General features: G+C 38.9%; 1 protein-coding gene across 1 annotated transcript; it reads left to right on the plus strand.

Moving 5' to 3' along the window:
• Positions 1–26,699, plus strand: RIOK1 (RIO kinase 1). Its single transcript, XM_081324399.1, has 18 exons — positions 1–116; positions 2,260–2,408; positions 6,605–6,800; positions 8,046–8,136; positions 9,354–9,423; positions 9,928–9,970; positions 11,554–11,646; positions 12,947–13,059; positions 13,164–13,244; positions 15,623–15,709; positions 17,729–17,866; positions 20,089–20,192; positions 20,503–20,609; positions 22,417–22,482; positions 23,274–23,393; positions 24,163–24,216; positions 25,980–26,135; positions 26,304–26,699. Exons 2-18 carry the CDS (start codon positions 2,338–2,340, stop codon positions 26,412–26,414), a joined length of 1,701 nt encoding a protein of 566 aa, XP_081180525.1. The 5' UTR covers positions 1–116; positions 2,260–2,337; the 3' UTR covers positions 26,415–26,699.

A 26,699-nucleotide genomic window follows, 5' to 3' on the forward strand; every position in this document is an offset into this window, starting at 1 on the left:
CGCATGAGCCTCTGGAGGAGCCGTAGGTCGCAGCTTGTGACGCTTCGAGCCCGAAAGGCGTCTGGGTTCCGACCTCGTGGGTCGGAATCTCTCCTGGCGAGCCGGTCCCGAGGCTGGTGAGTAAAATGCGCTTTAGTGCCTGGATTAAAATGTTGGGCAAGTTGCCGCCTTGCCTCCAGTGTGAGAAGCGCAGAAAGTCCAGCAGCGAGCCTGCTTTCAGAGTAAAGCTGCACTGGCTTTGGCACTTTGTAAATTCCTCTTTATTTAAAGTATTTTGGGTCGCTATTAGGGTTTTCCATTAACTCGAAATGAATGCTACTCTGTAGTTGAATTTCCTATTTGAACTTCCTTGGAAAGCTGTTTTTTCCCCCCGTCTTGAAAAGAGGAATACACACGATACTGCAGGGGTCTTCAAACTTGGCCCTTTTGTGACTTGTGGACTTCAACTCCCAGAATTCCTCAGCCAGCATGGCTGGCTGAGGAATTCTGGGAGTTGAAGTCCACAAGTCACAAAAGGGCCAAGTTTGAAGACCCCTGCGATACTGTGTTGATCAAACCGGTCTCTTGGGGACAGTGTTATTGGCGGAAGTGATCTTCCAGAATGTTTTTTTTCTGCTTCCCAATTTAGCTTCAGCCCTGAGATTCCTTGATAGCTTTCCTTCCAAGCACGATAGATGCTGAAGTTATCCACACACCAGTGAGAGATAGGACCGTCCAGTCTTTGTTATGATGCTAAGAAGTCTGGCTAAATTATATGTCATAGCAGCAATGGCCCGTAAATCACTAGGGCAGATAACCTCAATCACCAAACATTGTATGCGGGTTAACACTGTTCCACACATATGCTGTGAAATGCATTTTATTGGAATTTAGGTACAAACAGCAGTATGAATATAGGTTTTATGATACAAGTCTCCATTGTACACTGCTGGGAAATATTAAGCATTGGCTTGAATTAGGAATGACAAGGAATGATAATAGTGCCTTTGGGACATAATGCCAATTCTCTGAAGACCCACACTGAGTATTTGGAGCAGAGGCAAAAACTGATCAGTGCAAGCTGATCGGCTTGAACTAGGAATGAAGTATGAGTAGGTTTGGAAAGGAAATAGAATATTGTAGGCCAAAGAAAAAGAAAATATTTTTTTTGAAAAGGTAGTTTTTGTTGCTTCTCCTTCTAGTTTACTTAAAAATAGTTCTTGCGCTTGCTTTAGTATGATTTCAGTATGTTCCAGCATTGAGACAGAAACACTTATTCTTCCCGAAAAAAAGACCATAATGATAAATATTTCCAAAGCTAGAATAAGGTTGGTGAAATGTAAAGGGGAAAAAAGATCATCTCTATACCTCTTGCTTGGCAGCAGATTATTATTACTACTATTATCTTACCCAAATACAATGGACATTGACAAACTGGAAGTCTTGAGCTTCTTGATTGTCATATCCTGTCCACCAATCTCTGCTATGCTTTCTTTGGGAGTGGCTTCCAGAATCAGAGGTACCTGACCAAAACAGGTTAGCAGCAAGGGAGAGGGGAATTTCATGTTGGGATTTTTTCCCCCCCTTGAAAAGTGAAACTATATCTGACAAAGTTTAAACGTAGCCATGGTAAATGATTTTATGAGCCTGCAAAAATGCCTGGGTTTTGCTTATATATTATCCTCTTTAGTGCAAATTAAAATGCATACATATCAATCTTCGTGCATAACAGACAGCTTATATAGCAAGTTACATTCTACAGGTTATCCACAGATAGTGTGTTATAGTTACACATAACTCAGAACATGCAGAATTAGGGTGTGCTATGTAAGGCATCGGGGGGGGACGCGGTGGCTCAGTGGGTTAGGACGCTGAGCTTGTTGATCAGAAGGTCAGCAGCTTGGCAGGTCGAATCCCGAGTGCCGCGTAACAGAGTGAGCGCCTGTTACTCGTCCCAGCTTCTGCCAATCTAGCAGTTTGAAAGCATGTAAAAAATGCAAGTAGAAAAATAGGGACCACTACAGTAGGAAGGTAACAGCGTTCCGTGCGCCTTTGGCATCTAGTCATGCCGGCCACATGACCATGGAGATGTCCTTGGACAAGCGCTGGCTCTTCGGCTTTGAAACGGAGATGAGCACTGGCCCCTAGAGTTGGAAACGACTAGCACGCATATGCGGGGGAACCTTTACCTTTACCTTATGTAAGGCATCACTTGCAATGCCTATGTAATGAAGTATACCATATATCCATTATAATGTACAATATACTGTCTCTTTATAGCATCTATATATAAAAACATTTTATAGAAGACTGGGAGTACAGCACAGGAGGGCATCAAGAGATCCTGTAACAACAGTAATGAATTACAGAGAAGAAATTATGAGCTTGGTAGTCCCAGGACAATTTGATGATGCTGATACTTCCGACAGGTAATAATAATAATAATAATAATAATAATAATAATAATAATAATAATAATAATAATAATAATAATAATAATAATAATAATAATAATAATAATAATAATAATAATAATAGAGTTGGAAGGGTAATGCAGAAATGAGCAGTTTAGATGCTTTTCAGGTTATACAAGGCAACTGAGCTTTGCTAGATAAACCTTGCCCACTTTCTATTCATTATTCTGGTCCTTTATTATCAGAGACTGGTCCCAGTGGTTTTGTGCACATCTAAGAAAATAATTACTTGATTTGCCATGTTTGCAAAGAGTTATTACAGTGGTTTTAGATAAAAAACAATACTATGATTGAAACATTAAAGATCTAATAATAAAAAATGTTTGCACTTGTCATCTTGGTGTTCATGCTATTTCCCTCTTTCGTTCTTTATGTGAGGAAGTTAATTATTACTCTGCTCTTTATTAAATTGATGTTCTGTTTTTCATAACCAGAGACAATGCGTATACAAATAAAATCCCCTAAATCAGTGTTTCTCAAACTTAGCCCCTGTAAGATAAGTGGACATCAAGTCCTAGATTCCCAGCCTGCAGGTTTCAGGAGTTGAAATCCACACCTCTTATAAACCAAATCAGATTTGAGCTATACATGGAATGAACTATATAAATGGAATGCTATAAAGCTATACATCAAATGGAAGATATAAAAGGAATGAACTTGAAAACAAAGGATAAAAAACTCCCTTTCCATTAGAAGGACCCAGAAACCTACATGAAGAGGATGTGTTAAATGGTCACCTGAACTGAATTTTAATGTCTGATACACCACCAAAGCTAAGGAATTATGTAAAGAGGATGTCATTAGATCTTGGAGTATCAATCAACAGTGCCTCCATCTTGTCAGAATTCAATCTTAGGTTATTGACTGTCATCCAAATACTAGTCCAGTCCATGTACCCACCTGATTCAGGTGGAATGGAAAAAAAGAGAGAAATGGATATTATAACATACAAATGATCTCTTGTTCCAAATCTTGAAATGAGTACCTGCAACAGTTTCTTATAGATGCAACAGTGCACAACGTGATCTCTAGTTCCTGAAAATCTTGGATATACCCATTAGCATTTATAAAAGTTGCCAGTAAAATATGGGTGGCTATATTAAATTAAATGAAAAAATGCTATTTGTATTATTATGTACCTTAGAATTTGTCAGATCCCAACTCCCATCAGCCCTAGCCAATATGGTTAAAGGTTGGGGAATGGGAGCTAGTGTCTAGGTAGTCTGGAGAATTCTGTTATACTGTTGGCCTCCTGATATATCCTCGCACCTTCAGACCCATCCCTTGGTGTCCTCTAGGCACCATGAGTTACCTGCCCTTTTAAATATGTTTTTAGCTAAAACAAAGTAAAAAATAGAGTAGTATACTGTAATTCAATGCATAATTCAATGAAGCTATGAGCTATGCCATGCAGGGTCACCCAAGACGGAAAGGTCATAGCAGAGAGTTCTGACAAAACGTGATCCACTGGAGAAGGAAATGGCAACCCACTCCAGTATCTCTGCCATGAAAACCCTATGGACAGTTCCAAAAGGCAAAACGATATGACGCTGGAAGATGAGCCCCTCAGGTTGGAAGGCGTCCAATATGCTACTGGGGAAGAGCAGAGGGCTAGTACTAGTAGCGCCAGAAAGAATGAAGCGACTAGGCCAAAGCTGAAAGGACGCTCAGCTGTGGATGTGTCTGGTGGAATGATTGACAGAAATCAGATTGACTATATGCTCTGCAGCCAAAGATGGAGAAGCTCTATACAGTCAGTAAAAACAAGACCAGGAGCTGACTGTGGCTCAGACCATGAGCTTCTCATTGCAAAGTTTAGACTTAAACTGAAGAAAGTAGGGAAAAGCACTAGGCCACTCAGGTATGAATTAAATCATATCCCTGTTGAATATACAGTAGAGGTGACAAATAAATTTAAGGAATTAGATCTGATAGAGTGCCTGAAGAACTATGGACAGAGGTTCGCAACATTGTAGAACAGGTAGCAACCAAAACCATCCCAAAGAAAAAGAAATGCAAGAAAGCAAAATGGCTGTCTGAGGAAGCTTTGCAAATAGCTGAGGAAAGGAGGGAAGCGAAAGGCAAGGGAGAAAAAGAAAGATACACCCAATTGAATACAGAATTCCAGAGAATAGCTAGAAGAGATAAGAATGCCTTCTTTAATGAACAGTGCAAAGAAATAGAAGAAAACAATAGAATAGGGAGGACCAGAGATCTTTTCAAGAAAATTGGAGAGATGAAGGGAACGTTTAATGCAAAAATGGGCATGATAAAGGACCAAAATGGCAGGGACCTAACAGAGGCAGAAGAGATTAAGAAGAGGTGGCAAAATTACACAGAAGAACTATACAAGAATGAGCTTAACGTCCCTGATAATTACAATGAGGTGGTCACTGACCTCGAGCCAGACATCCTAGAATGTGAAGTGAAGTGGGCCTTAGAAAAGCTGAGCTACAACAAAGCTAGTGGAGGTGACAGTATTCCAGCTGAGCTATTCAAAATCTTAAAAGACGATGCAGTAAAAGTGCTACCCTCAATTTGCCAGCAAATTTGGAAAACTCAACAGTGGCCACAGGATTGGAAAAGATCAGTTTACATTCCAATTCCAAAGAAAGGCAGTGCCAAAGAATGTTCAAACTATCGCACCATTGCACTCATTTCTCATGCTAGTAAAGTTATGCTTAAAATCCTACAAGCTAGACTCCAGCAGTATGTGGATCAAGAACTACCAGAAGTACAGGCAGGATTTCGAAGAGGCAGAGGAACTAGAGATCAAATTGCCAACATACGCTGGATCATGGAGAAAGCTAGAGAGTTCCAGAAAAACATCTATTTCTGCTTCATTGACTATGCTAAAGCCTTTGATTGTGTGGATCATAACAAACTGTGGCAAGTTCTTAAAGAGATGGGCGTACGAGACCATCTTATTTGTCTCTTGAGAAACCTATATGTGGGCCAAGAAGCAACAGTGAGAACTGGACACAGAACCACTGATTGGTTCAAAATTGGGAAAGGAGTCCGGCAAGGCTGTATACTGTCACCCTGCCTATTTAACTTATATGCAGAGCACATCATGAGAAAGGCAGGGCTAGATGAATCAAAAGTTGGAATTAAGATTGCCGGAAGAAATATTAACAACCTTAGATATGCAGATGATACCACTCTAATGGCAGAAAGTGAAGAAGAACTAAAGAGCCTCTTGTTGCGGGTGAAGAAGGAGAGTGCAAAACTTGGGTTGAAACTTAACATTAAGAAAACCAAGATCATGGCATCCGGCCCTCTCAATTCCTGGCAAATAGATGGGGAAGAAATGGAGGTAGTGACAGATTTTATTTTCCTGGGCTCCAAGATCACTGCAGATGGGGACTGTAGCCAAGAAATTAAAAGACGCTTGCTCCTTGGGAGGAAAGCCATGGCAAATCTAGACAGCACACTAAAAAGCAGAGACATCACCCTGTCAACAAAAGTGCGTATAGTCAAGGCTATGGTCTTCCCAGTTGCAATGTATGGCAGTGAAAGTTGGACCATAAGAAAGGCCGAGCGCCAAAGAATTGAGGCCTTTGAGCTGTGGTGCTGGAGAAGACTCCTGCGAGTCCCTTGGACTGCAAGGCGATCAAACCGGTCAGTCCTAGAGGAGATCAACCCTGACTTCTCTTTAGAAGGCCAGATCCTGAAGCTAAAACTCAAATAATATGGCGACCTAATGAGAAGGAAGGACTCACTGGAGAAGAGCCTAATGCTGGGAAAGATTGAGGGCAAGAGAAGAAGGGGATGACAGAGAATGAGGTGGCTGGATGGAGTCACTGAAGCAGTAGGCGTGAGCTTAAATGGACTCCAGAAGATGGTAGAGGACAGGAAGGCCTGGAGGAACTTTGTCCATAGGGTCGCGATGGGTCGGACATGACCTCGCAGCTAACAACAATACTGTAAATGCCAATATCACTCTATACATTTGCATCAGTACTTATGAGTTTAGTAAATTTCCTCCTGGGATTGTAAAAAGTATCCCAGGAGAGTTAGTGTCTTCTGGTAAATGGGTGTTTTGTGACTAGTTGTGCTTTGTGTCCATTGCATGCTGTCTCCATTGTTTTGAAACCACTATAGAATCAGCTTATTAAGAGTTTATTAAATATTCTTCTTTTAAAAAATAGTGAACCCTCACAGGTTGTTCAAGTATCTCAGGAGGAGAAAATGGTTGTTAAAATGCAACAGTCTTATCTGAATGAGGAAGCAGATGTGGATGAATCCGATGACAGCTCTGAGTACGAGGAAGAGGGATGGGATTGGGATGATGATATGGGAAAGCTGACAAAGCGAAATCCAATGGCTGGAGGAAGAAACCTACAGGTGTGTCATAAGTGGATTTTTGTATCTGTTATCTTTAGATGAATTTGCACTGATTCATATTGAATTATATGTCTGTGGGTATTGCTTGTTTTGACCTACTAGCAAATTGTAGCATAATATGACTATAAAACCAGGCCATTATCCTGGGTTACCGGAATTTGTGGATTTAGTCTTTATGTGACAATGTGTTCGGCTGTAAGCTACACTTGTGGGCATTTTAATTTGAACCTTTAAAATTATTTTATAGGAAAGTAGTCACAATGCACTGGAAAAATCAATAGTCCGAATGCTTAAGTATTCCATTTTGTCTTGAACAACAAAAAATGTCCTAGCGTCTTACAGAGACTAGCTGATAGTTTCAGGAGTTTTTGTAACTAATAATATGTAAGGCTAATTATTGTCTTAATGTGTGATGGTGAGCCACAGCTTAGTGCTATTTGTATAAATGGCAAGCATGTAAAACATGAGGCTTGAGCACTTCCTTTTCTTTCCCATTCATACAGCCCAGAGGAAGAGTAAACCAGAATTCTGTGTCATTTTAGCTAATACAGCTTGTTATGTGCAAATCAAGTTGTATTTTAAAATAAACTCCAGCCAGCTAAACAATCTAGGAATTTTGGTGGTTTAGTGTATGTGCCTAGATTTTATTTTAAACCCCAGTTCTTTGAGGTGCATGCGTTGCTAAGCCACCAACTAATTAAAATGGAATTCTGATCTATTTTTTTCTGGCCACACCAGGACTAAAAAGGGGAAAGGAGGTGCATCTGTCAAAATCTTTGGGTACCTTTTCATTGGGTGCATTCTGTTATGCTGTGGCTCAGCACTAAGTTCGGTGCAAAACTCCCACGTTCTTTAGCCTTCTAAAAGTCAAGTTACATGTCTTACTATACTTCCTGCATTTGATAAAATGTGTTTCTTAAGCTAGCTGGTATATATGCTTTTGCTCCTGTGGCGTTAATCGTGACTGATGCATTTGGAATGGGCCACAGGATTCTGCAATTCCCTCCTTCTCTAGTGAGATTCTCCCCCCCCAACCCCCCCCCCCCTTATACATGGCTAAGGTATAACAGCATTTGACTATATATGCTAGCTAGGATTTGCAGGCCTGGGGAATTTGCACATAATAGGGGATATAATCATGCAATTGCCTTTTTTATCATTTCACAAATTAAGAGTCTGTGAATGTGATCTGTACCTTTAGAATGGTTTTTAAATGGAATTTTAGTTACATATCGTTTTTTTTAGGCAAATAAACAGATTCCCAGCAGCAATGCAGCCAAAATGTCTACACCTACAGATAAAGCATTAAGAAAGTATGAGAATAAAATCAGTCTAGGTAAGTGGACCATTTAGGGTTCCAGAGGTTCTGAATTAGGTGATAGTTTTTAAAAGATGAAATTCAATGGATTAATGTGTTAATCTGTCCTAGAAATCTATTAAAATGTCTCTGGAAGATGTACAAAAAGTCTGGGTTTTTTGTGTTTCTTTGATAGAATAAAAATAGACTTATAGTCTACTGTTTCACACTTCAAATCATATTTTTACTAACGATATAGCAGGATTATAAGATTATGAAATGGCGATGGTCATCCTGCATAAGTGCCTTTCAGGGTAGGCCCATCTACATGTGTGTCAGCTTCTCTTTTTTCTGTTAACCATATCTTTCCCTAAAGAGGAAGAAGGGATTGGAAAACACTGTGGTTTGCAAGTTGTACATGAAAAACAAACCACACCTGGATTTCTTGGATTCCACCACCATTACCAAGCTGTCCTCACTGTCATCTAGATCTGTTCTCAAAAAACATTCCACCACCAACTCATTAAGCAGATCCCTCTTTCAGGTTCTGCCTGCTCTTGCTGGGTCTTCAACTACAGATTTCTCTTCCTTGGTAGATCCAGTATCACCACCCCATACAAAAACAATTCCAGAATATGCAACAAACCTACTCCTCCATTACACAATGCTTCTTTTATAGGTTTACAGCTAGAAAACAGAGGTTTTATTAAGCCATCAAGTTTCTTGAAGTCTATATGACATTAATTTTGATTTGGGCCCACAAAAAAAAACCTTTGGTACCACTGCATAATCCCAAATTCACTGGGACAATTCAACCTTCCACAATTCCGCCCCCCCCCCCAGATTTCAAGCAGCTCCAACTCTCTTAAATAAGTCTTGAAGACCTGACTTTCCCTTAACTTTGGGCCAAGGTAGGATGAGGACTTCCTTTGAGATGGTGTTATATCTGTTCCATCAGGATGACTCTCTGCCCATCTGTCTGTCTGTCTCTCTCTTGTATGTTCTTTTATATTTTGTGGTTTTTAATTGTGCACATTTCCTAGAGACATTGAGAAGTTGAGTGGCTTCAGAAATGTAAGGAAAAAACAGTTGACAGACATATATATATAAATTGAAAACAGTGCTTACTTTAAACGTTGTAAATGTATGGCTTGTTTTCTAGAGGTATGTTTGCAATGAAATTATGCACATTATTTTTTGACAGTGGTGATGAAGCTCTTTTTAAAGAGTGGGATGTGTGTATGTGTGTTTTCCAGACAAGCTGCATTTTGCTGATTCTGTTATAAATAAAGTTACAGAGAAGTCTAGGCAAAGAGAAGCAGATATGTAAGTAATATGGATGTGCAGAAATAAATGTTGTAGAGAATATAGCTGTTACTTGATTAGCATGGGTTTGTAGTACAATTAATATATTAATACATTATGTTTTGAGATATAATATTACAGAAAGAGATCTGCAAAATTAACATCACAGTCCTGCAGATGGCTACTTAGAATCTTTTGCCTGATCATTTAGAACTAGGCATGCATTCCTAAAAAATGAGGTTAAGATTGGTTTGGTAAATTAAGTTATTTCCAACTTTGTTTTGGCATGTTCATATTTAATGGTGATACTATTTCATGTTCCTGAAAACCACCCTAATATTGCTTGACTGAAGCCTGTGTGAGTTGCATGATGAAGACCCTGATTTTAAGTCATGGGGAATGTTTAGTTTTTCTGTCCTGTTTTTCTGCCTGGAATATTTTCATGTTGCTGACATATTGCTTAAGTGTTGAGATAATTATATTTTGTTCTGGTACAATGGATTATACAATGTTTGTTTCTGCTAGGTACCGGGTAAAAGATAAATCAGACAGGGCAACAGTAGAACAAGTAAGTGATGTGAATTATCAATTGTAAAAAATGTATTGTCAGATTTCAAAGTATTTATCCTTTAAAAGGAAACTATTCAGCCAGCTATGTTCTTTATTAGCAGTGCATAATATTGCAATATCAGTGTGAAGTCCCCCTTTTACATTATACAGTTATGCTGTATCTAGATTTTTCTCCGTTTTTATCAGGCGATTCCAAAATCCTATCTAAGAATGCTTAAAATTTTTTACTGCACTACTGGTTTGATGTTGGGAGGGCAAAATATAGGTGGAGAGACATTTGCTTCCAACATTGATTAATGCTTTTGGACTATATTCTGTCCAAATTATTATTATTTGAGTAGAATAATAAAATAATAATAATAATAATAATAATAATAATAATAATAATAATAATAATAATAATAATAATGATAATAATAGTAATAATAATAATAGAAGCTTTCTCAGAAAGGATGTTTCATTCTCCAGTTTCATGATTTATCTCTACCTTCAGAGAAAAAAATTCAGTAAGACTTCAAATGCTCTATTAAAGGTCAGAGATTTGTAGACTTCCAGTAATATAAACCATGATTAATTGGCTTCTTTAAAGAATTGCTTCAGCTGAAATAATGTAGTCTTTAAGGCCAACACATTTATATGTGTATTTGTACAAGTGGCCTTCATTCACTTGGGACTGGAATTATAGTCACTAAGTGATGTGGTCTTAAAGCACAGTATCACATGACTGTGTTGCTTCATGATGGCAGTTATGGCACTTCCTCTTGTCATATGATGTCATAAGCAAATCACCACATGTTGTTAAGCAAAGACATGATATGGTTGCCATTTGTAGCTTCCTGCCAGCTTCTCCATTGACTTTGCTTGTTGTGAAGGTTGCAGATTGTGACCATGTTACTGCAAGGTCACTGCAGTAACCACAACTAGGAGAACAGTTCATAAGTAGTACCCTTTCAGTGTCGTTGTAAGCTTGAATGGTCGCTGAATGAGTGGTCATTGAGGACTACCTGTATTTATCTGTAATCTCTTAATCGAACAATAATGGATAGAAACACATATTCATTCATAAAGTTGATATTATTTCTCAGCATGCTTCATGAATCCAGCAGTGTTGGCCCCATTCCATAAAGGGTTACGATGTGGTCAAAGTGTATAAGGTTTTGCTCATACATTTTAGTGAATTGTTATTTAAACTTTAAAGCATTTACAGGCTAAAATTTTGCAAAAGAAAACAAGTTGGAAAAAGAATTGGTATAAACTTTGTAGGGTGGGAAAAATCTTGGCTATAGACAAATAGGACTTTCTTAGACTTCTGAACTTGAAAATTATTTATCCACATCTTTGTGAGTAATGGATTTGATGGTGTTTTGTCTTAGACTTCTAAACTTGAAAATTATTTATCCACATCTTTGTGAGTAATGGATTTGATGGTGTTTTGTTTTAGACTTCTAAACTTGAAAATTATTTATCCACATCTTTGTGAGTAATGGATTTGATGGTGTTTTGTCTTACACTTCTAAACTTGAAAATTATTTATCCACATCTTTGTGAGTAATGGATTTGATGGTGCTTTGTCTTTCTAAGGTCCTGGACCCGAGAACACGAATGATTCTATTCAAGATGCTTAGTAGAGGTGTGATATCAGAGATCAACGGTTGTGTCAGCACGGGAAAAGAGGTTTGGCTGAACCTATAGCTTGCTAAAAGTCATCTTGCAATGCATCTTAAAAAGTCTGTGATTTGTATTATAAACATTCTATAATTCCTCTGAAATGTCGTTTTGGAACAAAGAGGCTCGGTTCTTCTGCATCAGGATTGGCAAGGATTTATAGATACCTAAGGTTTAGCTTTGAAAAGCTCAGATGCAATAAGGCTTGGACTTGAACGCACTGAGTTTTAGTTTTAGTTGTCAGGTGTAATGGCATGTAGGAATGTCCTTGGGTGGTAGGGCAAAGAGACACAGCCAAGAGAACAGTCAGGTAAAAGGCAGCTTACCCTAGAGCAGAAGTATGGTTGAGTCAAAAGGCTCAGAAGAGACCTTCCTTAGTTTCTTAGGGCGTAAAGGGGATAGGGTGGGGTGGGGTGGGGGAGATACACTTTCACACTTGAAAGAGTCTGTTAATATAAAGAAATATAATAAAATAGTATAATAAAGTGTAATTAGCCCATCTGACCGTTTCCTGTCTGCTTTCCTTTTACAAGACTGACATGTAGAGCAAAGTTTCCACCTCCATACTTTAATTCTAAATTAATTCTAAACTTCTAAATTTCTGTTACCGGTAGTAGTGGCTACGGAGGAGCAGGCAGCAAGCACGTTTTGCTATAATTCTTTTTTCTTAACGCTGAACTATATTTTCGCGAGCTGAGTCTTAGTTTGAGTCCTCATAACCCAGAGCTTAATGTAATCGGGTTGTGCATCCTAGGCCTTTTAAAATCAGAAATACTGCTTTTGATGTCCGATTAGACTTGAGGGCTATCTAGGCAGGCTATCCCTTTCAAAAATAGGTATTGAAATAATGCTTTAGAACACGGGTGTCAAACTCGCCACGTCACGTGACGTGTCACAACGATTTAAAATATTGACAAAGTGTGGTTTGTACCTCTGGGATCTATAGATTTAGCCTGGACGGTTATTGATTGATGGGTCATGTATTTTAGCCCTTGGCAGTCCTCCTGTTTTTGCACCAGAGTACCTTTGACTTGAACTCTTTATGATACACAGTAGATCTTAAAATTAATACTAAACCTAATAACAATTCATGTTTAATAAACTATAGTGGCTAGGTTCATTAAATTCAGATCTACCACAATATGAACACAGCCAGTGATCCAGAATAATTCTGTATTATATTAATCTCTGTGCCATGTAGTAATTAATTAAAACAAAATAACTTTAAAACTGTTGTTTGACTTCTCAAATAATATATTTTAATCTATGTATTGATACATTTTTGTTGTATTTCTTTGCATTTTTCCAGGCTAATGTGTACCACGCCAGCACTGCAAAAGGCGAAAATAGAGCAATAAAGATTTATAAAACTTCTATTTTGATGTTTAAAGATCGGGATAAATATGTGAGTGGAGAATTCAGGTGAGTCTGTATTGCGTACTTGCTTCTAAATTTCACTTTTCTTCTTCTTCTTCTTCTTTTTTTTACAAAAAATAAATATTCAATTTCCCTCTTGCCATTCCAAGGTTTCGTCATGGATACTGTAAAGGAAACCCAAGAAAGATGGTCAGGACATGGGCAGAAAAAGAAATGAGGAATTTAACCAGGTGAGAATTGACATTCTTCCATTTTCATCTTGAATTTCATTTTTGTACAGGATTGGGAAATGATTTTAATACTCTGGAAGTTAAAATAATAGCATTGCAAGTTTTTAAGAAGCAAAATGTTCAGGAGATGCAGTTCTTGCAATCACTCGTTCATGACCAACATTGTTCGAGGATTCCTGCTTAACTCCAGAACAAATTTGTTCTTTTAAAAGCAAAAAGAATTTAAATATTTGTGTTTCTGTGTTTAGAACGTTTTTTTAAAAAGAAAACTGATTTTTTTTGTAGCTTGTACAAATGATCCACATTCAGAAAGTATAGCAATGAAAACAGGAAAATATACATACCGAATGTGATCACTTCAATATCATGTTTCTCCCAAAATAAGACCCAACTGGAAAATAAGCCCTAGCATGATTTTTCAGGATGCTCATAATATAAGCCTCACCCCAAAAATGAGCAGTTAAGTTCATCAGCCAGATGGACATGTTTAGTTCCGTATTCCCCCCCCAAAATAAGACCTAACCAGAAAATAAGCCCTAATGCGTCTTTTGGAGCAAAAATTAATATAAGACCTAGTCCAGGGGTAGGCAACCTTGGCTCTTTTACGACTCGTGGACTTCAACTCCCAGAATTCCTGAGTGCTGACTCAGGAATTCTGGGAGTTGAAGTCCACGAGTCATAAAAGAGCCAAGGTTGCCTACCCCTGGACTAGTCTTATTTTAGGTATTGAGTGATCAGGAACTGCTGACTCCAGGCAAATGAATTTTTCACTCATCTCTCTCTTTCCCAGAGTAAGGAGACCTTTTGATCTTTGTCTCAACAGTCTCAAAGAGTAGAGGAAGGGAAGAAGAATATTCCCTCCTTTTTCAAAATCTAAGCTAAAAGGGGCACACAAACAAAACATGAGCAATATATTCATTGGCTGGGGAACCACATTGATGCTTTTTCTCATGATATGGCAAATGATGGATATTTGGCCATGGAATCCAAAAACTCAAATCTAGCTCTAGAGTAGGCCCTTCTTAGGAACTGAGTAAAACTTAATGATGGGCATTTTTTGCTTTATTTCTTAGCCAGTCAGTTTAAAGATCTTTTTTTGTGTGCCAATAACTGCTTGGGCACTGACAATTAAGATCCTATGTTTAAAAGTTTCTTTTGCCTGGGAGGCAGTTGAGAACAAATATTGAACAGACATGCTATGAAATAATTTTGGTAAGTCGGTTTACCCAGGAAGTAGATTGAGCCATATGTATTTGTTCAGTTAAACATAGCCTATCAGACTATTTATCGAATGGATCCTCTGCCATTAGGTCAGTGGATTTATATGGAGTGGATACTTTTCTGTTCTCACAGGGGAGGTTGACACATTCTTATCCATTCCCAATATGTTTCTTAAAAAATAGGGGTGAACAAGTGAAGTAGCTTTTGTAAGGCCCCAGAGTTCTCTGCCATAGGTCGGACTATTTTTGCTCTAAATACTTTCAATATGGGGCGGGGATCAAGGTACCTGTTAATTATAATTAAATAATTTACATAGTTTTTTGGTACTTGCCTCAACCCTTACCTCAGCTTCTTTTAAAATGATTTACCCACGATCCTGCGTTGGCAAAGGCCACTCCTAAACAGATGAAATAATTTAGTTGTTCAATAGTTTCTTCATCCAACTGCCAGTTATATGCCACACTTTTTTTTTGCCAAATACCACTTTAGATTTGGTTTTATTGATATTTAGAGAATTGACAATGCAGAGAATGTTGTGTATTCTTCTTTCACAACCGTCTTCTTAGGCCTATTTGGGGTATGCACCATTATAACCGTATTGTCAACATATAAAAGAATATCAATAAATATATCGTAGATCTTTGTGTAGGAATGTCTGAAGCAGACAGGAATCCTGGAATTTCATTGACATAGAGGTTAAAAAGCATTGGGGCTAGAATACAACCCTGTCTAACACCCTTATGTGTTGGTATAAGGGCATTAGAGAATCATTTACATCTGTACACATTTTCAAGTGGATGTCTGAGTAAAGGGCCTTAATTTGGAGTAAGTATCTGAGTTCCAAATTTAAATTGGCCAGTTTTCTTTCACAGAATATTTCTGCTCAATCAATTCATGTCAATATGAAAATGAAAGGTGTTAGCAAGATTGGGAGAGCTTGTGAGGCTTTCTTTATATAGTTTCTTGCTTTATGTAGAATATTTTCTGACTAAATAATTATGAAGCTACAATCAATATTATTGGACTAAATGATCTTCTGAATTTCTGAAGCTCTTTTCTGCACATAGGTCTTTTTTAATACGGTACTATCAGATATATTAAATATATATAGATATATATCAAATAACAGCACTTTTGTCTTTTTGGTTTCTTGGTAGGTTACATACCGCACAAATACCATGTCCAGAACCCATTATGCTAAGAAGCCATGTTCTTGTGATGGGCTTTATTGGCAAAAATGATATGTAAGTATATTCAAGTGCTGTGTGGCTGGGTTCAAATTTTGTGTTAAGCCAGGATTTATTTTAATTAGGATTTACTATGCAAACCATAGTGGCCAGAGTCACATAGAATAGTAAGCTAAACATTCATGATTTACAGATTCACACACTTAGTAAACACATTCTTATACACTTCTATACGAGTTATTTAAGAAGTATAGCATGGGAAAGGGCTATGCAGGAATTAAAGTACTAATTTATTAGTGTCTTCCATTGCATTGGTCAACTTTTTTCAACCTCAACAGCTTTAAATGTGCGGATTTCAACTCCCAACATGCTGACTAGAGGAATTTGGAGAGTTGAAGTCCACACATTTTAAAATTACTGCAGTTCAGAAACACTGGCACAGATTTGTAGAATCAAAGCTTCAGAAGAATTATTCGCTCCCAACCTTTTCTATACCCCGCACCCCTAGCACACTTCTGATTTATTCTTGCACCCCTTACAAAAGTTTGAAATAAAGGCATTGAATTACGCACATACCCTATAATTTTGAAAACCCAAGTTTTTGCACCCCCTGGAATATCATCTTGCACTCCCACGGGGTGAGAGCTCCCCTGGTTGGGAACCTCTGCTTTAGTACATTTCTCAATTCTAGCAAAACTAGTTAGATGGCTGATCAATACAGTACAGTCTGTGCGGCTAATTGGTAGACAGTGCAGAACTTTCCAAAGGATGTGTAATAAATTATGTGGAATCAGATTGAATTGAGTAACCTAGTTGCAGTATTCAGCACAAGCTGCAGTCTCCAAACTGCTCTGAAATTGGGGGAGGGGATCCAATTAGAGTATATTAAAGTAGTCCCATTTTGAAAGTATCACTGTGAAAGCAGTAGCAGTGTGCAAAATGTTTTGAGACTGAATTGTCTCAAATTGAAAAGTTCCTGCTTCAGATTTAAGAGTGTTATTTTCAAAAGTGGATTTAGGCAGATTCAGTCAGCCTGAAGCACTTCTGAAATTATTAAATTTCCAGTGGGAAAGAGCTGCTTTTTACTTGCATTTTTTTCCCCAAACTTGAAACCAGATGTTTTGAGTTTGAAACATTTTGCACTTAACTGGAGGATTATTATTGTAATGCTATCCATGTCATGGAAAGCTTGAAGCTGATTATTGTTATCTGGGCAACAGAATATACTTGAACCTCCAGTGACGAAGCTGGAATTAATTTGAGCACCCCCAAATTAAGCATTTTTCTCTGCAGGAAGATCACAACCCTTTCCACAACAGGTTAATTATTCCATTCCTGAAGCCTAAGAAAACAAATTAAGGATACTGAGTTGCTAAAGTGCATTTTTGTCCTAGAAACTTGATTGACCTCAACAGCTGAGCATCTTTAATTTGTCTTTTAGGCTACCTAACACTCAATTAAATAGTGCTGATGCTTACTTTTGAATTAAAATACTAGTTGAAATATCAGTTTAACAGGTCCTTGGGAGGAGGGGGGAATTCATCCTTGATGTCCCTTTAATAAATTGCTTTCTTCATTTTGTTGTACTTTGTGTAATATCTTCACACACATGAAATAAATTGTGGCATACAAGCAGGTTTTTTTAAAGTGCATGTCTGGATTACTTTGATCTAAGATAATTAACTGGGTGTCCATGTTATCTGTTGCCTCTGAAGTCCACTAAAAGTGTAACTGTTAAATTGAGACTTCACTGTGCATAAGATCACTAAGGTATTGTAAGGCTCTAATTGTGACCTTTGTGAAGTTTGATCAGAAGGCAGACACCTTGTACAATTTGCAGAGCAGGTAAACTGATGCACCAGGCTTAGATGTAGGGACATAAAAATTGGGAAAAATAAGCGAGTTTTTCACTTTTCCTCCTAAATTTTTCATTTTTCCTTTGAGATTCATATTTCTGCTTATGTGGGAATTTGTTTCGGCTGTATATAGTTCTCCCTACTGAAAGACAGTGATTGCAGTATTTAAGGAGAAGGACTGTTGGAAAGATATATAAACACTGTATTTTTTTCCTCCAAGGCCTGCTCCTTTGTTGAAAAATGCCCAATTATCAGAGTCAAAAGCCCGGGAGTTATACCTGCAAGTCATACACTTTATGAGAAGAATGTACCAGGATGCCAAGCTTGTTCATGCAGATCTCAGTGAATTTAATATGCTGTATGTTTTATTTTTATTTTTGTTTTTCAACTTTTAACTTTGGAACTTACTTGCATAATGACTATGGGGTGGGGTTTAGAATCCTCTCCTCAAGGTAAGGTAAGTCTTGTTTAGCAGAAAGTATATTGTCCAGTGAGTATCTCTCTGGGGGCCAGTTATGGCTACTCTCTAGGACTCTTGCTGGATTCCCAATGTAATATAAGCCATCTGCTGCTGTGTTGTGGATTCCCTGGATGCATTCTGACTGAGGGATGGCATATTTTCCTCTGCCCAGACAGAACTACACAAAATTAGTTCTTGCGTTGCACAGGTGAAGAACAGTTGATAACTGAACTGTTGCATGAATGAAGAAGCTTTTGTTAGTTATCTAGCCCAAGCCCACCATCAAATTAGCCAGAATTGCACACCATCTCACTTTACAAAGATTCCAATTTAAAGAGTTGTAACTTTCAGGAAATTTTGGAAGTCACTCCAAATCTAGCTAGCCTTAGGTTTCAAAAATCATATACCGGATATTATTCCTTCATTATCTACCTTCCAGCATTTCTTTTACATACAGAATGCAGTGGCACAACAGAGTGACAGGGAAATAAGAGGTGAAACTATGCAAGTTGGTCAAACATATTTGCCTGTCTGTCCACCTCTGCTTTTGAACTGACTTGCCAGTTTGGCATTATTTGGTCGCGCTGGCGAATGATCTCTGGCGGGCTCGGGACAGAGGTTGCTCCTCTGTCCTAGTCCTTTTAGACCTCTCAGCGGCTTTTGATACCATCGACCATGGTATCCTGCTGCGACGTCTCAGAGGGTTAGGAGTGGGAGGCACAGTTCTCCAGTGGTTCTCCTCTTACCTTCTGGGACGTTCGCAGTCGGTGTTGGCAGGGGGGCAGAGATCGACCTTGAGACCTCTCATTTGTGGAGTTCCTCAGGGATCGGTTCTCTCGCCTCTCCTGTTCAACATCTATATGAAGCCGCTGGGTGAGATCATTCGTGGTTTTGGAGTTGGGTATCACCAATATGCTGATGATACCCAACTTTTTATTTCTACCCCAAACCACCCCAGCGATGCCCTCGACGTGATGTCCCGTTGCCTGGAGGCGGTCCGGGTCTGGTTGGGGAGGAACAGGCTTCGACTCAACCCTGACAAGACTGAGTGGCTGTTCGTGCCGGCATCCCGGGAAATTCCGATTATCCCATCATTGGCCATGGGGGGTGAGCTATTACCCCCCGTAGATAGGGCCCACAACTTGGGGGTCCTTCTAGATTCACAGCTCTCTTTGGAAGAGCATATTGGAGCTGTGACTAGGGGGGCCTTTGCCCAGGTTCGCCTGGTGCGCCAGTTGCGGCCCTATCTAGACCGGGATGCCTTGCGCACAGTCACTCATGCGCTCGTGACCTCTCGTCTAGACTACTGTAATGCTCTCTACATGGGGGCTGCCCTTGAGGTCCACCCGGAGACTTCAGCTGGTGCAGAATGCAGCCGCGCGAGTTGTCTTGGGAGTTTCCCGATACTCCCATGTTACACCTTTGCTCCGCAAGCTGCATTGGCTACCGGTTGCTCTCCGGGTGAGGTTCAAGGTGTTAGTGATGACTTACAAAGCCCTTCATGGCATGGGTCCGGATTACCTACGGCAACACCTGCGGTCGGCGTCAACTTCCCTCCGTCCAGTGCGCTCCCACAGAGAGGGCCTCCTCAGGGTGCCGCCGATCAAAGAATGCCGATTGGTGACCCCCAGGGGGAGAGCGTTCTCTGTGGGCGCGCCAGACCTTTGGAACAGCTTACCGGTTGAGCTCCGGACGGCCCCCGACCTTCGCTCCTTCCGGCGCGATCTCAAAACTTTCTTTTTCGAACAAGCTGGTCTGGTCTGACGGGATGGGGTTGGGTTTTTATAAATAGTTTTAATTGTAATATGTATTAATTTTAAGGGCATAATGTTTAATGGCTTTTTAATTTTTGTATAATATTTTTATTGTGTATTGCCCTGTTCACCGCCCTGAGTCCTTCGGGAGAAGGGCGGTATAGAAATCAAATTATTAAATTAAATTAAATTATTAAATTTGATTAGAATGACAACTTCATTACTTCATTAGAGCAATTAAAATTCTATGGCATTCATTCTTCCAGATGCCTTCCAAATATTCTGATGCTTTCTGGAAATGCCATAATAAATACCAGATATTTGGAAATAAATGTATTGTTGTTCTGATATTTTCCCTTTTTCCAGGTATCACAGTGGTCAAGTATATATTATAGATGTGTCCCAGTCTGTGGAGCACGATCATCCACATGCTTTAGAATTCTTGAGGAAAGACTGTGCCAATATCAATGGTGAGGAGATAATATTCTTCATGTGATTTAGCTATTAAATAGAGCTGATCATATTTAAACTGCGTAATTGGATAGTTCAATCTTAAAAATAATCCTGATGATTACAACTAAAATTGTAATTCTGATGTGCTTGGAGAAGGGGTGGTTAAAGCTGGATTGTCCAGGAAAGATTTTTGTAGCACCAGCCAAAGCTCCTGCTACATAAATGAACTTTTAAATCTTGTAGGACAAAGTTTGGAAGCTGAATTGGAGCCATAAAAGTTTTTGTAAGTAATAGTAACTTTAATATCATCTTTGTCCTTTCTGGCAGATTTCTTTCATAAGTACAACGTTGCGGTGATGACAGTGAGAGAGCTCTTTGAGTTTGTCACGGATCCATCTATTACGAATGAGAATATGGATGCCTATCTTGAAAAGGTAATGGTTGAAGATTTATCTTCTGTGAAAATATTCATATTGAAGGTTCATACAGGTAGCCCTCAAATAGCGACCCCAGTTGGGACCAACAACTTAGTCGTTAAGTGAAGGATCACTAAGTGAAACTGCTTATGATCTTACCTCAGTGTTCCTTTGGTTTACAGGCCTGTAAGTCGTAATTAAAAGGATTGGATATAAAGTTACTTTTTCATCACTGTCATAACTGAATCATTACTAACAGTTACTAAACAAGGACTATATGTTTGCTACCTTGAGTTATTTGTAAAAATAATACAGGAAGGATGCAAATAGATAAAACTATCTGTATTGATGTTGCCCCTAAAACAGTATTTGTGAGGGAAAAGTATTTGTTTATTGCAGATAAGAGGAACTGGCTCCTTTGAGACTTTCTATAGCATACTATAAAAATCTAGCTGATTTTTCCATCTTGTTTATCAGATCTGAAGGAAGTGGATCTTTTAAAAATGTCCTTTTTCACTTGCAAGCAAAGCCGCTGTGTGCGGAACAGTAGTGAAACATGACACTAGCTGCTTTTACTACTATGGTCATGTCAGGAGCACTGAAGCGCTTTGGAGCTCAAAGGTTTGAATGGTGACACTGCCACTGCCCAGATGGGGGCTCCTTTCATGTCCCACCAAAGTCGTACCAATCTGTCTACTCTATCTGTAGCTGGTGACTTTTTCAAAAGCTTGTGGGGTTATCTGGAATCCAGGGACGTTCTTGGAGATAAAGATGATTTTGGAGGCTGAGGATCTACAGCCTGCCAGCTTCTAGTTCTGCTTAAAATTAAGTGAAATTAAGTTAACAACAGTAGCTCAGGCAGTCTGGCAGACTTAAGGAAGCTGTGCAGTGGTTCATTGATGCCCAGCAGTTTTAAAAATTAAAAGTGGCATTATATATTAAACAAAAGCCACTTGGGCAAGATCCAGTGAATCTGGTATAGAATTTAAATTGTGCGTCCTGATCGGCAGCTTTCAGAAAAAAGATTTAACTTTCACATTTTAGGCTAGTTGAAATTCAGACTGCTTTTACTGGAACTGCAGCATTTTAGTCTAGAAACGACAAGCATGGTTGGCTGATGTCCTTTCTATCTCCTTCAGAAAAGACACAGTTGGCAGGTCAGCTCAAATTAATACAATACAGTTCCAGTCATGTAAGAATACTAGACTCTCCAGTAATGGCAAGCCAGCTCCTCCCCCAATCTGTCCTTTCTGCACACATAAGATCCATGTACCTTTGCTTCAGACTGAGCAATTGATTTCCATTTGCCAGTTTTGGCTTTTGTATCCTGAGCATTCTGATACGGCACAACCCCATAAATGAGGCAGCAAATTCCTTCAAATACCCTTCAAAGGTCCTGTTTCTCTAGGTCGGTTATGGAGCCAATGATGACCTAGCAGCAGTGAGCTATACAACATCAGAGCTTTATTAAAAGAGGCATTAACACTTGGATGGAAGATTACGCGTCATTCTGTAAGAATTGGTTCCCAGGCCAGTTGCAAATTTCATTATTATTGGAAAAAAATGGTTTCCTTGCAGAAGGCAGTTAGAGAAGCAGAGTATCTCCATCCCAGTGGGCATGGAGACATATTGCTTCCAAATTAAACACAATTAGTTGTCAGGAGTTCTTCTAATCCATCCATCTCAATAAATCTTCCTAAAAAGAACTTGGTAAAAATTGTGCTCAGAAAAGAATCGCTTTGGTAAAGGCAACTGTCAAAGAACCTAACTAGCTCTTTTGAATGAGTTTTCTGATGTTAGGAATTTATTTCTCAATATTTTATAGGTAATGAAAATTACATCTGAGAGAACAGTGGAAGAAAGATCCAATCAGAATAATGTAGATGAAGAGGTAAGCCAGTGGAGTAAATAAATACATCGTGTCTCTTCTGAAAGAACCTAAAACTATTCTTCAGTATTTTGATAATACTCAGGAATATGTTTATTTTCAAATAATTCATCAAATGTTTTAGCAGAGTCTGTATTTTTATAGTCTTCAAATAATTTTTATAGTCTTCAAATAAGGACCCAGATTGTTGGGGGCAATTAAGCTGACTTTGTAATAATGCCGCTTGGGGTGTGTGTGAAAGCCCTAATAAGCAGGCATATACATAGAATGAAGGCTACTGCTAAGCTTGTAAGCCGCCCTGAGTCTTCGGAGAAGGGCGGGATATAAATGGAATTTAAAAAAAAATAAAATAAAAAATTGCAAATAATTATTCCACCATTATAAATTTTATGTTTAAACAATTAATAAAGTGCAATAAAGACTCCATCATGGAAGTATATTTTACTTAAATCTCTCCCTGAATGCCTTAATTTTTGTGCTCCTGTTTGGCTGTGAGAAACTATCTTTAATTTGTAATAGAGTTAATATTCTTAAATGAACGAGTATAATACAATTTATACATAATGTGTATCAGAATGGTTCCAACTACACTTAGAAAATGATTTCAGAAAAATGCCACTTAAATGTCTTTCTCCTTTTTCACAAATGAATCTGATTTACACTTTAGTCCATTCTCACAAGCATGTAAGTGAAAGACCTATGATCACCTCTTCTCTTAGCTGATCAGTAATAACCAGAGACAATATAACAAGTGATTTATAGTTTATCAGATTATGCCTAATTCGCCTTGCTAGGTGTTCAGGAAAGCCTATATCCCTAGGACTCTGACAGAAGTTAAGAACTATGAGAGAGATGTGGACATAATGATAAAGCTGAAGGAAGAAGATTCAGCCCTCAGTGTGCAACAAGATAATGTAAGCAATACTGGATTGACTGGACATCTAAAGAAATATGCTTATTCATGTATGTGGAATTGATTAGTGTATCACATTGCATATTGGGTTGGATTCAGACTGGCCTGAACATAAGGACTATGTCCAGAGTTGTTGGGAGTCAAGCAGCATATAAATTATTATGCTATTATGGTTGGCCATAGAGTCAGCCAGATGTTTAGACTGGATTTGGCAGAATTTAAGTGTATATCCCCTTTCTCCCAGTATTCCCTCTATTTGTTTTTCTTGCTGCCCCCAGTGTTGTAAAGATTTTCAGATTTTAATGAGGCATACAAAGCTGTGGGATGAGGAGGAGTGTTGTAACAATTATCTTTCCTTCTTCTTTCACCAACATGGGTAGAGATCCTCTGAAAACCCCACTGGAGTCACTTTAATACTGACAATGAAAACGGCAAACTTGCGATGAAGAGTTTTAAATTAATCTCTTTTCATTTCTCATTTTTAAGGAATCGTTTGCTCTATAAAAATATTAGAGTAATAATTTGAGGTTGTTTTGGGACAGAAGCTCAGATTGCAATGTCTGTAACCCCAGAAGCATGTTGAATGGTAATAGCAACAAATAATTTTTGGTGAAGTAATTGGTGCTTTCTGTCTCACTAGAATGCTATATAGTATAATGTTGTATATAAGTCAGATCTTCATTATGGTAATAGACCAGCATAAATTTTGTATAAAGATTTGAGAAATCCATATTCAGATTGTTTTTGCTGCTGTTCTTTGTTTTACACAGATTCTCTACCACACAGTGACAGGATTAAAGAAGGATTTATCTGGTGTTCAAAAGGTAAGATGGTGACATTTCAGGACTGTGTTCTTCAGCGATATAGGTAGTCCTTGGCTTACGATCACAATGGAGCCCAAAATTTCTGTTGCAAAGTGAAACGTTTGTTAAGTAGGTTTTGACCCATTTTACAACCTTTCTTGCCACAGTTGTTAAGCGAATCATTGCAGTGGTTAAGTTAGTAACAGGATTATTATGTGAATCTGGCTTCCCTATTGACTTTGTCAGAAGGTCGCAAAAGGAGATCACATGACCCCAGGGCAGTGCAACCGTCATAAATATGAGTCAGTTGCCAAGAACCTGAATGTTGATCACGTGACCATGGGGATGCTTGCATCAGTTGTAAGTGTGAAAAAATGATCCTAAGTCATTTGTTTCAGTGTCATTGTAATGAACTAAACGAACTGTTGTAAATCAAGGACTACCTGTAATCTCTACATGGGGTAGAGATTACACGCTCTCTACATGGGGCTGCCCTTGAGGACCACTCGGAGGCTTCAGCTGGTGCAGAATGCAGCCGCGCGAGTTGTGATGGGGGTTTCCCGACACTCCCATGTAACACCTCTACTCTGCGAGCTGCATTGGCTTCCGGTTGCCCTCCGGGTGAGATTCAAGGTGCTGGTGATGACCTATAAAGCCCTTAATGGCTTGGGTCCGGGATATCTGAGGGAACACCTGCTGCCGGCATCAAGTTCCCTTCGTCCAGTGCGCTCCCACAGGGAGGGCCTTCTCAGGGTGCCGCCGGTTAAAGATTGCCGGCGGGTAACACCCAGGGGGAGGGCCTTCTCTGTGGGTGCGCCTGCCCTCTGGAACCAGCTGCCGGCGGAGCTTAGGACCGCCCCCGACCTTTGTTCATTTCGCCGGGACCTGAAGACCTGGCTCTTCGAGCTTTCCGGCCCAGGCTGAGAGTTTTTAATTGGAATTTTTATATTTTTTCAGGGATTAAATTTAATTCTTTTAATTGTTTTTAAATTTTGTATCAATGTTTTAAGTACCCTGTAAACCGCCCTGAGTCCTTCGGGAAAGGGCGGTATATAAATTCAATAAAATAAATAAATAAATAAATAATCAGATTACAATTAAACCTCTCCTGACTAGAGTTTAGATTCAGGATCATGCTAACCCCAACCTTAGTGTGAGTTAAAATGATGTGCAAATGTAATCAGCGTTTGTAAATCTAGACATATGCCTAGCTATTTTTAATTCTTTTAACTATGATTTTCAGAGCTGGAATAAGCTTGCTGGTCACCTGCCTACAGGTGTAACAAAAACTTTAATTGACAGCTGCCCGCTGGATCTTCTTCCTGGTTTCCTACTTTCTTGATTAAGGCTCTATTGCTCCATGTCTCTGCAGTTAGAAATTGTTCAAGAGCTTAAAGGTGTTTTGCTGCCAAAATATCTCTACTCTGTATATCAATAATATTGATAAAATATTGGGCAATTTGAGTTTATAAAAGAATTTTGTTAGATATGTTAATGGTTCAAACATCAGTTTATATTCTTCTTAGATAGTCCTTGTATTCTTAAAATCCAACTCAGAGCAACCTTCTGGAATTCTTTGTATCTCTTGGGCATCAACTTCCAGTAATATTCAGCTATCGGAGAAGATTGTGAAGGCTGAACTGCACATATCCAAAGAACCTTCAGGAATCCAAAGATTCTTTGGATATGTGAAATTCACAGTGTTCTTCGATAGCCGAATATTGCTGGAAGCTGATGGAGGGCAGGACTGAAGAAAAAAAAATGAATCTTTCGGTTTGTTGTAGGTGCCTGCTCTCCTTGAAAATAGTAATAACGATGAGGCAGATTCTAACGGCGAGGATGAGGATGATAGCTCTGACCATTCAGACTCATGTTGTAAGGAACAGGAAGACTCGGGGCATTTTAAAGACCAATCTGCTGAAACAGGTGTTGATAAAAAGGTTAGTGGGGCAGCTTTCTTCACTTGGAGATAAATATTTTTGCATGAAGGGGAGGCGGCTCTTAAGTGCCATGTTCATCGCTGTAGAAATGTCCCTGCTGTTCTTTTGTTCTTTAAAAGCGAAAAAAGCTGGGTCAGTTGAGTTTCTTACTTGGGTCTACTTTTCCAGGAAAGGAAGAAAATAATTAAAGAGGCTCAAAGGGAGAAGAGAAAACACAAGATTCCAAAGCATGTCAAGAAGCGAAAAGAGAAGATAGCAAAAATGAAAAAGGGAAAATAAATTCTGGCAATCGTTTTTCAAGCTTTTCTTGTTCTAGTGAGTCATATTTTGGAGCCGAGCCCATTTCGAGGCATATCAACAGAGCACCGTGACGGGCTAAATGGTTACCTGATTGACTTGCTCCTGTGGGCTCCTGCAGAGTCAGAAGCTCCCACTAAGAACATATTCCTGTGGAGAAATGAAAACAATTTCACAAATCTGTTTTTAAAAAGATATCCAGAGAAACGGATGCAACATACAATTGTATATTTTGTACTTGCGTAATGACACCCACATGTAAACTAA

This window comes from Vipera berus (genome assembly GCF_964194415.1).
Source record: "Vipera berus genome assembly, chromosome: 3".
Classification (NCBI taxonomy): Eukaryota; Metazoa; Chordata; class Lepidosauria; order Squamata; family Viperidae; genus Vipera; species Vipera berus.